The sequence below is a fragment of the Chlorocebus sabaeus genome, chromosome 22 (assembly GCF_047675955.1).
Source record: "Chlorocebus sabaeus isolate Y175 chromosome 22, mChlSab1.0.hap1, whole genome shotgun sequence".
Taxonomy (NCBI): Eukaryota; Metazoa; Chordata; class Mammalia; order Primates; family Cercopithecidae; genus Chlorocebus; species Chlorocebus sabaeus.
Genome location: NC_132925.1, coordinates 74,342,646 through 74,355,730, shown reverse-complemented (window position 1 = coordinate 74,355,730; position 13,085 = coordinate 74,342,646). Strand labels below are relative to the sequence as shown.

Genomic DNA, 13,085 nt, shown 5'->3' with positions numbered 1-13,085 from the left:
GGAATGACTTGGGGGTTACAAGATCGCACTTTTTAAAAAACCTTTAAAAAAATTAGATTTTGATCTAAAACCATAACACAATTAGAAAAACAAGTACTTTACCCTGAAGTGGAGCTTCTCTGGCTGGCTCTGGATTGCTTGGGGGGTGGTTTGGAATAACAGGAGGCACAAGGGCTGAGTGATCTTCTGTCCATTCTATGAAAAAGAAAAGAAAGTTTCCTATTTTTCCTTCAAATGGCTCATTGACTTCCTTATGATTCCCCTTATTATTAATAATATCCAAAGCAATAAACCAAGGGCAGATAGCTTAGATTAAAAAGAAGTTGTTATCTGACCTCACTGTATGAAGCTCTTTTTTTCTTGTCTAAGACATTTTGGGAAAGAAATATTATGAGATAATGAATAAAAACTCCAGTTCTCTCTGGCTGGAAAGTCCAAGGTAACGTCAGTTAAAAACTGTCAGGAAAGATATACAGTCAACTAATGGCAGGTGTATATGGGAGAAATTTCTCTAATGTGATTGAGACCCATGAGCTGGGCTGCTGAGGCCAGCTTGGCTTAGGTAGGGAGGAAGATAAAGGTAGATTTCAGCAGATTGCTAATAGTGCTCTCTTCTGCTATCTCTGACATCCAAATGAGACCTATTACAAATACTCCCGGGTCCTAATTGTGATCTTATTCCCCTTGGAAGGCCAGACATAACTCACAGTGAGTGACCCTTGAGATGGCACCCCACAATCACTTCCAGCTCAGCTGACACTTTCAATTGTACATTCTCATTTGCAAACGGCATGATGATACCTATTTCAAATAGGTATCTAACACTACCAAGTTTTATCAGCTCAGGAAAGATACATTTAAAAAATTCTTTTTAGACAAAAAATAACAGATGTTGATAAGGATGTGAAGAAAAGGGAATGCTTATACACCATCAGTGAGAATGTAAATGACTGCACCCTCTACAGAACCACCATACTATCCAGCAGTCCCACTACTGGGTATCTACCTGAAGAAAAAGAAATCATTCTATCAAAATGATACCTACACTTGTATGTTTACTGCAGCACTGTTCACAATAGCAAAGATACAGAATCAACCTAAGTGTCCATCAGTGGATGACTGGATAAAGAAAATGTGGTATGTATGCCATGGAACACTACTCAACCATAAAAAAGAGAATAAAATTATATGTATTTTCCAGCAACATGAATGGAACTAGAGGCCATTATCTTAAGTGAAACAACTCAGAAACAGAAAGTCAAATATCACATGTCCTCACTTATGAGTGGGAGCTAAATAATGTGTACTCATGGACATGGAGTGTAGAATAAGAGACCATGGCAACTTGGAAGGGTTGGAGGGGGATGAAGGATGATAAACTACTTAATGGGTACAATGTATACTATTTGGGTAATGGCTACACTAAAACTCCACACTTCACCACCACTTAATATACCCATGTGTCAAAAGCTGCATTTGTACCCACTAAATGTATATGAGAAGAGTTCTTTTTAGCTAGAAAAGAGACTAAGGTAGATAACATTTCAATGGGTGAATATACATAGACATACATACCTACTCTCTCTAAACTGTACAGCCCAGGGCAGTGGTTGGCAAACTGTGGCCCACTAGCCAATCTGGGGCCAATTCCTGTTTAGATATAGCCTGTGAGCCAAGAATAACTTACATTTTCAAATGGTTGAAAAGTAATAAAAAAGAGAATACTTTGTGACATACAAAAATGACGTGAAGTTCAAATTACAGTGCCCATAAAGCTTTATTTGAGCACAGCTACATCTATTCATTTACGTATTGTCTACAGCTATTTGTATACTACAATGGCTGAGGTGAGTAGTTCTAACAGAGACTGACTGTATGAATCATGAAGCCTAAAATATTTACTAACTGGCTATTTACAGAAAAAGTTTGCCAACCTGTAGGCTATGGTTTATATTTATTATATTCAATATTATAGTAACAGAAGCACTACACTTGATATTCTGTTTCATATTCACATATTATACTGAGGAGAGTATTAAGCCTATGATTCCAAAAGATCAGAATGAAAAAGTGGGGAAAGCCAGAGGATCTAATAATAAACGAATGGCTAAATAAAACAGAGGCATTCATAAAATGGAACATTATGTAACCATTAAAAAGTATAAGCTAAATCTATATTAGCTAACTTTGAAATATGTGCAAGAAATAAAAAGTGAGAAAGGTCTCACATACATACTATATATGTATAAATTATTATAAGATTTTTGTTAAAATATGCATATATGTATATCCCTAGAAAATTTCTGTACAGGGCTTATCTCCAAAAATGGGAAGGGGGCAAGCAGGGGAGAATTTAATGTTCTATACTCCTGAACTGCCCATATTTTTACAAACAGCATGAATTAGTCTGTAATTTTTAAAAAGCACCCCAAACTACCAGCTCTTTCTGATTCTTTGCATGTAATGTTCCTAAAATTAAAAGTTAGTTTCATGCCCAGTAACTCCACTTAAAGTAAAAAATGCTAAAAGTGGTTTGGATTTAGCTACCAGTTGCAATGCAAATACTGCGGGGGCGAGAGAACAACTTCCCCAAAGTTCTCTGATCTAACGATGCTCCTTTCTAAATTAAAGGGGAGATTTGGGTGCCTTTGAATTAGGATCTCCACTTTGGCCATCCAGAGGAACATGGAGATGGGGTTCTCTTCCTCCCCACAGGACATTAACTCTTCAGTGTGGCAAGAGAGGACTCAATCATCAAGGCCAGTTCTGACCACACGAGGGTGTCAGCGCTCAGATTTCGCCCCATGCTCCCCTGCTCAAGAAAAAGCCTCGAGGAAAGAGGCCAACCTTCTGTCTGCTGTTGCTGCTGCTGCTGCTGCTGCTGCTGCTGCTGTTGCTGCTGCTGTTGCTGTTGCTGTTGCTGCTGCTCAAGCTGCTTCTTCCGTTTGGCTTCGAGAACTGGGTTCTCATATTGTGTCTTCCTGTTGATGTGGCTGGGGAAGACAGCAAATAGTATTCAGCTTGAAACACTTCATCCCACCAGCAAAATGCCAATCAGACCAAGTCCCTGGATTCAAACTGAGCAAAGCAGGTGGTCTGAGATGCTAACCCTTGTGTGTTAAAATGCTCAGTTCGCCGGGCGCGGTGGCTCAAGCCTGTAATCCCAGCACTTTGGGAGGCCGAGACAGGCGGATCACGAGGTCAGGAGATCGAGACCATCCTGGCTAACACGGTGAAACCCCGTCTCTACTAAAAATACAAAAAACTAGCCGGGCGAGGTGGCGGGCGCCTGTAGTCCCAGCTACTCCGGAGGCTGAGGCAGGAGAATGGCGTAAACCCGGGAGGCGGAGCTTGCAGTGAGCTGAGATCCGGCCACTGCAGTCCAACCCGGGATACAGAGCAAGACTCCGTCTCAAAAAAAAAAAAAAAAAAAAAAAAAGAAAGAGGAAATAAAAACGAAAAGTTTCCATTACTGACTGCTTATATGCACTAAGCACTGGCTACTAGTTTTATATGCATTTTATTTAAAACTCCTCAGTAAATGCCAGGAGGTAAGTCCTATTTTTATTCATATCTTATGAATAAGGAAAATAAGTGTCTGGGCAGTTAAATAATTCATCTAGCATAATATAGCTAGTAAGCAGTAAACAGGCATGCAAGCTCAGGGTTTTCTGCTTTCAAATCCCAGGATTTTAACCACTGACCTCCTTCCAAATGTCCAAGATACCACCTGACAGGGGAAGCTGCTTTAATTCAACAAGAAGTAGATTAAGGAATTATTGAAAAATGAGATTAAAGTGGCTGTGTGGCACTGTCTATAACATACAATGCCAGAACTGCTGTGTAACTGTCTACAGTAGGGTTCACAGAAGCATAAGCATTCATCCAAACAATGAAGTTAAACAAAGAACTCGACTCACATCTGTTAACTATTTTGATCACTAAACATGGAGGGACAATTAAAAGTACAGGCCTTAGGCAGAGAGACTCCAAATAAAGTTAACTAAGTAGACGTGATGTGCTCAAAATGACAAAGATCCAAACACTTAGATGGCTACAAAACTAATTAGGCCCTGCATGGCAAAATGCAAAATACACACACGCATACACACACCTCTATATATGCACACATATACAAATTTTTTTTTGCTATGGCCTTATTTAGTGTAGGTACATGTATATATGTATATACACACACATATATGTGTATATATATGTATACACACACACATGTATGAGGTCAGGAGTTTGAGGCCAGCCTGGCCTACATGGTGAAACCCGATTTCTATTAAAAATACAAAAATTAGCCGGGTATGGTGGCACATGCCATATATGTATATACACACACACACATATATACACACACACCATATATATGTATATGTGTGTATATATACACACACACCATATATATACACACACACATATATACACCATACATATACACACACAACGTAAGCATATACATATATGTTTTTCTGTTTTTTGTTTTTTTTTTTTGAGACAGAGTCTCTGTCACCCAGGCTAGAGTGCAGTGGTGTGATCTTGGCTCACTGCAACTTCTGCCTCCCAGGTTCAAGCGATTCTCCTGCCTCAGCCTCCCGAGTAGCTGAGACTACAAGTGTGCATCACCATACCTGGCTAATTTTTGTATTTTCAGTAGAAATGGGGTTTCACTATGCAGGCCAGGCTGGTCTTGAACTCCTGACCTCAAGTGATCCACCTCCTCTGGCCTCCCAAAATGCTGGGATTACAGGCATGAGCCACCATGCCCGGACTTATTTTTATTAATTCAAAATAATAGTTTATTAGAAGTTTAGAAGCATACTATTATGATTATTTAGAACTCTAAGTTTTTTTTAAAGCTAGGCTTTATTTTTTTAAGCAGGCTTATCAATAGAATGGATAGACTGATTGCTCTTAATTTCTATTAAAGGCCTACATGTTTATTTCCTAATTCTTGCAGCAATTTCATTCTAAGAAATGGTCTACCATTAACAGGCACATAAGTCTGAAAAGACACAGGGAGAACTCTATGGTAAGATAACAAATTTTGTCTTCACCCATCAAAGCTTTTGTCATCTGTTCCTGCTCTCTCTTAATGCATAAATTAGTTGAGGGACAATTCAAAATGAGCTTCATATAGTAAAAACCCCACAGTACATCTATGAGAAAGATGATCTTTGGGGCACGCAACAGAAATTTATTTTCTGAGGGTCAGAGGGACAGCCAAGTTTGCCTCTCTGATGCCCCATATTACCAATCCCTCTTGTCAGGCAAAGTGGAGGTGAAAGTTAGTATTGGCCAAGGACACTTGCTATACTGAACTCATAATTTTTACAATAAGATGCTGGGCATCTATTTTATGGCCTGGCACGTTTTTTGTCTTATGTTCTTATCACCAGGGTATTATACAAATGACTTTTCATCACCAGCAGCAAAAAGGAAAGAAAATATGATAGTTACATCTTGAGTGTGGCAGGCAGGATTATGTTTCTACAACATTTATATGGCATTCGCTTCTTTTGAAGGAACTTTTATTTGTTACCTCTCATTTTTCTCAGAGGAAGTTATATAATACAAAGCTTTTTTTTTTTTTTTTTCTTTTCAATGGCCTAACCTTTGGTTTGTTTCTTTTAGTATCATCCTATCAATCAATAGTTTTGATGAAAGGAAAAAGTGGGAGCCCAATGCTAGAACAAGACACACAATAAAGAAGTCACGAGGGTTTTAGACTTTTAAAAATGGGAAACAAGAACCTCAGGCAAGAGAGAAACAAAGAAACACACAAGGTCTGCATCCTAGGCTAGTTCTCCATTTTCTCCTCAATCCTGGCAACATTTCATAAATTACCTGGCTGAACCTTTTGGAATGTGTGAATGAATAAAGAAGTAATCGCTAAGGAGTTCAGATCTAGTCAGAGCAAAAAGTAGACAAATCAGATACTCCTTGTAAAGATAAACAATCTCTCTTCATCTGGTCTACTGAATCCTGGCTTTTCTCATTCATTCATTCAACTAACACTCATTAAGTACCTGCCATATGCCAGGACCATGTTGGGCCTTTGTGATGCAGTGGTGAATAAAAGACATGGATCCTGCCCATGTGAATTTAATAATATGATTTGCTATTTTCAGATTTATTGAATATTTTCTCATTCATTAAAATATGCATACATATTTTTATCATAAAATTAACATTGTTAATTGGTTTGTGCCTTTTAATGATGTCAGGCTGTACTTAACACAAATGTACATAATTATAGAGAAGTATAAACTAATGTGTGGATTGTGAATGGGCACTTACTCTACATAGTAGATACCATAGACAGGGTCTTCAATCTTTTCCCAACCAGCAGGCAGTTCTGAAAAATAAAAGAACATTTAGGGCAAGAAGAGCATATTACTGAAGAGCCTGGGTATTTTCAACAACTGAGTTAGGCAAAAAGAGAAAGACTCATAAAAATGCTTTAAATCCAATTAAAACTGTATATCCTAACCCCCCCAAAAAAGTATCTATTTTTTTATCAGTGTATTTTTCTACATGAAGAGCAATTCTTCATCTACTGACTGGTATTTAATGCAAGAAAATAAAATTTAATAAAATGCAGCTCCGGATGCCTTTATTCTAAATCACTATTATATTAGATTTTAATGAAAATATAGGTTAAACTTGCCTTGAATGCATAGTTCCTATCTTAAATGTTCACAGTTTTCTCATTTTGTTTCTAGGCCATCTTATTACACAAGCAAAAATGGATGAAAATTAATGTTTCATTTTCAGTACAGTAGTGTTGCTTTGCTCTCCTTGAAATAAAATAAAATCTGCATCTTATTTTCTCCTTGTTCCTAATGAAAATGTAGTTGGGTTTTTTAACTGCACACATCTATCACTCTTGCTATCTCTGGGCTGGCCCATCATTTCCAGCACTTAACCTGTGAAAGCAATAACATAGCTCCTGATCCCGGAAAGCTCATTATCTAAGGTGGACGATTTTATTTCTTTAAATGTGGTGGTACCATCACACTAGGGGATGTATGTGCCTTTCTGAAAACTCAACCACGCTCTACAGAACTTCCTAAGGTTTCATATCAAAGACCAAAACTTTATTAAACAGGTAATAGTTCTGTCTGAACAGGAATCTGTTGTGGAAAGGCCCACTGCACCATATTATTTTACTTGGTGAAAGAAGGGACTAGGTTGTGTTTTTTTGTCATTAAACAACGCTTTCAGGCAGAACAACAGTTATTCAACTTAATTTTAAAGCTTCCCTGATATGTAGTCAAGGCAAACTTACGTAATACCACACTCTAAAGTGAATAATTAGTCCTAGAAGTAGGTATTAAGACCAACTTTGATAGAATACTACAGACTTGAAATATTTGAAATAGATTTTTGTTTAATTCAAGGAATCATGTGGTCACTAATTTAAATAATGATCATGTCATCAGGGCAGAAGGCTTACATATGCTACAAACAGTTCCAGACTGAGGTGGAGCCATGCACATGCATACAAACTTATACAGACTAATTACTTAAAGTTTATGTTTTGTTCAGATTTGGCTGCACATCAAGAGACATTAATTTCATGGTTTTTGCTCCACATGTTACTTGTTTGCAAACAAAGAGACAGGTTTTCCCCTCTTTTCTTCTAAATTAAAAAGAAAAAACATTTAGCAGGTTTTAAAGAAGTCTTTGACTTATAGGACACACAAGCTACTAAAATGCAAGACAGGTCCAATTTGCAGATGTTGATACAACTCGGCATTTTTATATACTGAGTCTTGCGGACCGATGCAAATTAAATGCCTGGGAAATGCTTTCCCCTTACAAAGCTGGAAATTACCATTTAAATGAAAATGAACCAGGAAAATATTTCCAAAGAGTTGGGAAATCGAAGATTAAAAAAATGCAAATTGGTGCACAGTCATACATTTGTACAGGGCAGAAGGGTGGGTGGGCGTGAGGAGACTGCATTAAGTTCCACAGAAACACCATCTCTTTTCAAAATCTGCAACCTGAAGTATGTGGCCTGATTATCTTTAGATAAAACAGGGGAAATATTAAGCTTTCAAGTTACTCAATTATTAATTTGACAAACATTTGTTGAATGCCTACTGTTTGCCTGAGGGTATTAAGCAGAAAATTCAGCCACGTGGTATGTGCTTTGATAGAGATCCGAGGAGAGTACTAGAAAAGAAGGTACCCGTGACTTCTTTCCTAGTGCCTAGTCAACAACTTAATATTCTAGAGTTGAAAAATGGGGCCAGTCAACTAGCATCTCTGGACACTCGTCAGTTTAAACACATCTTTTGGAACAGATGAGCAAACTCCAGAAACTGAAAAGACAGTTTCTCACTTCCAATGTGGTGATTAACTTAATCATAGAAATTAGTCTCCTAATGCTTAAAATAGAAATGGGTCATCGATTTTAAATAGGAAGATGTTTGTCCTAGAATTTGCCATTTGGTTCTAAAAAACTGAAAAAGGTAGAAAATACTTAAGTCCAGAAAATAATGACACTATAATTTTTTAAGCAAACACTCTAAAGACTCTTAAAAAGGAATCCTCATATGACTAACCACAGTCAGGGAGCAGATGAGACTGCACAACCTATCACAGAGATTTCAGGTGGCTAAGATCCTTTTGGCATTGCCCAGATATAAGATTGAGCTTTAGTTCTTTCATTTAGGCCTACTACTCTGTGGCTTTGGGCTACTTACTTAACATCTCTGAACCATATCTTTCTCCTGGGTTTACCTCAAAAGTCAGTGGTGGATTAAACAAGGATACTTCTAAACCCTTAGCACAGTTCCTGGTACTTAGAAAGTGCCCACAAGTCGCAGCTGCTCCAGGAAAGCACAAAAGGAGTAAGACAGATGTCTGTGGCCTGTGTACTTGCTACTCCTGCCTCTGAAAATCTCATGCTGCACTATTTTGTCTCCACAGAGCAAATATTGAGCAAAGGTTCTAAGTTCTTTTCAAAGAGATTTGTCTGTGTATAGATTGAAAATCATGTTCAAAACCAGAAATACATTTCAAAACTGTGACTTAGTTTTGGTTGGGAGAAGAACTTATTTTCTTGGCTCTATCCCCCCTAGTTGGTTTCACCATATGAACACCCTATAATTCCAAAAGAAGGTTCTGCAGGTGCTTTTTAATTCTGGGGAGATGTCTGCAGAGGACGTGATAAATTCTGCAAACCAAAGTACATAATGGAGCAACTGACCCAGCTCAAACAACAGAGTTCAGAAATGACAACTCTATAATCAAATGATCTGTGTCCAACACCCAAGCCAACTGCCCACGCCTCTCAGAGGCCGATTACAAAGAGGGTTTCCTTGTCACATCTGGAATTGCATTGTTCACTGAAAACCTGACAGTTGCTATTGTTTGAAATTAGGACCCTCTTATTAAGAAAATGAGCAGTGAGCTTGTCAACAGAATCTGAAGTGAATGCAACAGAAAACAGTGTGTGTGCACGTGTGCTACTCTTTACACAGTGGACATGTGCAAGCAAAAATCAAAGGTTTTTTTTTTTTTTTTTTTTTTTATCTCTACCCTTCCTACAAGAACACATTTGGGTCATTTCTATAGTATAGAACACATTCCTCCCTTGCGCTGTGTTAATGGAAAAAAGTACCATAAGGAAGTATGGAAAAATCCAAGAAGAGGGAATTAGGTAATAAATAATAAAGCTGCAAATAGCTAATAGCATGTGTTGATCACAGGGACAAATAATAAAACACACTTTCATTAAATCACCTCATAAGGACCATGGGAGCTCCTCTTTCAGCCCCTTTATGGATAAGGAAAGGGAAGCTAAAAGAAGGTGAATAGCTTCTCAAAGTTTGCATAGCCAGTAAGCAGGGGAGTCAGACCGCTTGATCTGAACCCAGAGAAAGCCAAGACAACTCATGTTTAGAGTCTTTAACAGCATAAGTAAGTCTCCACGATATCACAGTTACATATGGGTAAAATGCAGAAACATCTTTCCTGAAAATTTCAAATTCAAATTTCCAGAGAAGCAAATAAGGTTGTGCCCCTGTACACAGCTGTGCTATCTCCACTGGCTGCCAGCAGACAGCAGAGCGATCTCTCACACATATTACTCAGGTAGCAAGAGTAGTTGAAATTGGCTGAACAAATGATTAAGACACTCATTTTGTGTCTGGAAAACCTATTTCTGTCTCTTTCAATTACTTTAACTAATATCATTGGATTGACAATTTCTTTTTTCGATCAAATTAGTTTCAAATTGTTCTATCATTCAGGGTGAACCTTAAGTCATTCCTCCTACAATGACCACAAAGACAACTTATTAAACACCTTTAAAAATAGATCAATCAATAGTTATTGACCATTGTTGGCATGTGCATCAATTACAACAGGTACGTTTCAAATGTTACAAAAAACAGAGCTTGGTTCTATTCTATCATAATTCTAGCCAACCAAGACAGATTATCTTTATCTCATGTAACAAAAATAAAGAAAACCAAATGAATACAATAATCTGTTTTAAATAGATTTATATTTTCAGGTCTTCAGGCAATCTCAAAAATGCCAGGCAGATTCAATAATCTTACTACAGTTCCACTCATACTGATGTTAAACAATCTTCTACTTAAACAATATTCAATTGCTAAAGAATCTTCCCATCAGCCGAGGCTTTCATCTGCAATTTAGCTGAAATTTATGCTTTCCTATCTATCCATCAGTAAATGTATCTGATGGAATGCAAACTAATTTTAATGTTGTTCAAGGTTGAACATAAAAGGACTGAACTTAATAGCGAACATAATTCAATATATTCCAATAGTAAAGAAACAAGAATTTGGCATCATATGCTAGCATGAATTATTCCTAAACAATAACTAGAGTAGTCAAGACTTGATTTGTATTGACACAACTCTAAGGCAAACAGTACATATAGGTGCTGCATCACTATATAAACAACCACTCACTATAACGGCAAGGTCAACAACATGTGGTCTGTGATGTAATAACAACATGATCCTAAGTCTTAACTATTCAATTCCTCAGTGACCTTCTTTTATTGCAAGTGCTCCTATAATGCTCCTTAAACTAGTCTTAATAGATTTTTGTTTGTTCTGCTTGGCTTTTTTGTATTACCCAAATAACCATCCACACTAAACAAATAAAGAAATAAGACTGAGACAGGTTATGCAAAAGTTCAAGGGACACAGCAAGCATCTCTTCGGTTCTTTCCCAATCCTCACTTTACAAGACTACCTATTACCAATTTGCTAACTCTCGTTCTAGTCTCTGTTCAGTCAGACATTTTCTTTGTAAACATAATATATTACAACTCTGCGTGATGCCTGCAGTCAGACACGCAGGTTGTGAGACTGACCTTTCCTGGATAAGCTAGAACAAAAATCATAACTGGAGGAGTGCAAACTAAAGAAACAGAGGGATTAAGCAATTCACTGGGGAAAAAACCATGCAGGCCATGTCATGCACGTGTCATGCAGCAGCAGCAGGCAGGAAGGGTTTACCTAGTTCACTGTCCAGCTCCTCGGTGTGTACCCCTTCTTCTCCAAAGGAATAGCAGGAATGAGACAGAAAAGAGAGAAAGCAAAATTCAGACACCAGCACCAAGAAAGGAAATCTCCTCAGGAAAACAGCAGCAAACACATCACTCTAGTTCGTCCTTACCTGCATTGTGGCTTATTTCATTGGCTTGGATAGTAAACTTGCGACCTCAGTGTAAATCACAAAACAGGAAGAGCTGATATTGGCAAAATAATTATATGGCTCATTTCCTTGCATGTCAAAATAGGATTTGATTGGTTGTAAAAGATGACAAATACCTTTGCGGTTTCAATGTTCTTAAGTGGGAAGTCACTTATTACAGACCTTATTGGGAGTAAACAAAGCTGTCAGACTTTCAATATCAGTCCTTTTAATCCTTCAATAATCCTCTAATCAGTGAGGCAATTATACTCACAATTAAAGCATTATTTAACTTACAAGTAACAGTGCTGCTTGAAAAATGGAAGGTGAGGTCAAATTGAGTGTGGACTATATAATGAGCTAACTTTGATGTCTTTCAAAAAGGAGCTGGAAAGATGAATTATGTCAAGATAAAATATATCAAGGAAGAAAGCCTTGAAAACTGCCCTGAAGGAGTGTTGGGAGGCATTTTATTGATTTTGTGAGAACACACACAACACACGCGCGCGCGCACACACACACACACGCTTTCTAAGTCAAGCAGCTCAGAAATATTAGAATTAAAATGTCCTCAAAAATTTCAGTGAGCAAAACAAGTCCAAATCCTTTCCATTCTTGACCTCCTCCTCTTGCTGTCAGTAAAACATTTTATTACTGAGAAGGAAACACAGGAGAACACACAAAAATCATTTCATACATAATGTTTCCCCAGCTATAGGGCAAGTGGCTCCTATAAGCTTCACAAACACAGGGATCGAGCCTGTTTTCACCACCACAATAGGATCAGTGCCCAGTGTAGCTTTCTGCACATGTTAGGTACTAAATATTTGTTGATGAATGAATGAACTAATCAATCAATGATTGACTTAAATAACCAACATGGGCCTAGACACCTTGTAAACTCTTAATTTAAAAATGATCCCAATGCCAATGGTAAGTTTTGATTGGCACTGTTTCTTAAAAGGAGAATCTCATTTACACACAGTTACCTGTGAAAATGCCCACTTGTATATTATCTAATGTCTTTGGGAGCATTTGTTCACTTCTTCAGTAGTTATTTATCAAGACCTATGATAAACAGGTCTTGCCAGTCACTATGCTAGGTGACATATCAAAATGAACACAATCAGGGGCCAGCCATGGTGTCTCACGCCTGTAATCCCAGCACTTTGGGAGGTCAAGCCGGGTGGATCACCTGAGGTTGGGAGTTCAAGACCAGCCTGGCCAACATGGTGAAAACCCGACTCTGTTAAAAATACAAAAAAATTAGGCATGTGGCGCTCACCTGTAATCCCAGCTACTCGGGAGGCTGAGGCAGGATAATCGCTTGAACAGGGAGGCAGAGGTTGCAGTGAGCAGAGATCGTGCCACTGCACTCCAGCCTGGGT

The 13,085-nt window shown here is 38.0% G+C and overlaps 1 protein-coding gene across 19 annotated transcripts in view; it reads right to left on the bottom strand.

Moving 5' to 3' along the window:
- Positions 1-13,085, bottom strand: part of MAGI1 (membrane associated guanylate kinase, WW and PDZ domain containing 1) — a 675,347-nt gene that overhangs the window by 84,366 nt on the left and 577,896 nt on the right. For 10 of the 19 annotated variants that reach the window (XM_007984898.3, XM_007984906.3, XM_007984907.3 and 7 more), the window contains exons 7-10: positions 11,520-11,555; positions 6,307-6,364; positions 2,848-2,993; positions 103-195 (exon numbers count right to left, since the gene is read on the bottom strand). In XM_007984898.3, the coding sequence (XP_007983089.3) occupies positions 103-195; positions 2,848-2,993; positions 6,307-6,364; positions 11,520-11,555 (333 nt within the window). Of the gene's footprint in view, positions 1-102; positions 196-2,847; positions 2,994-6,306; positions 6,365-11,519; positions 11,559-13,085 lie in introns of all 19 variants that reach the window. The other 9 variants (XM_073009956.1, XM_038002515.2, XM_038002516.2 and 6 more) reach the window with 2 other exon arrangements.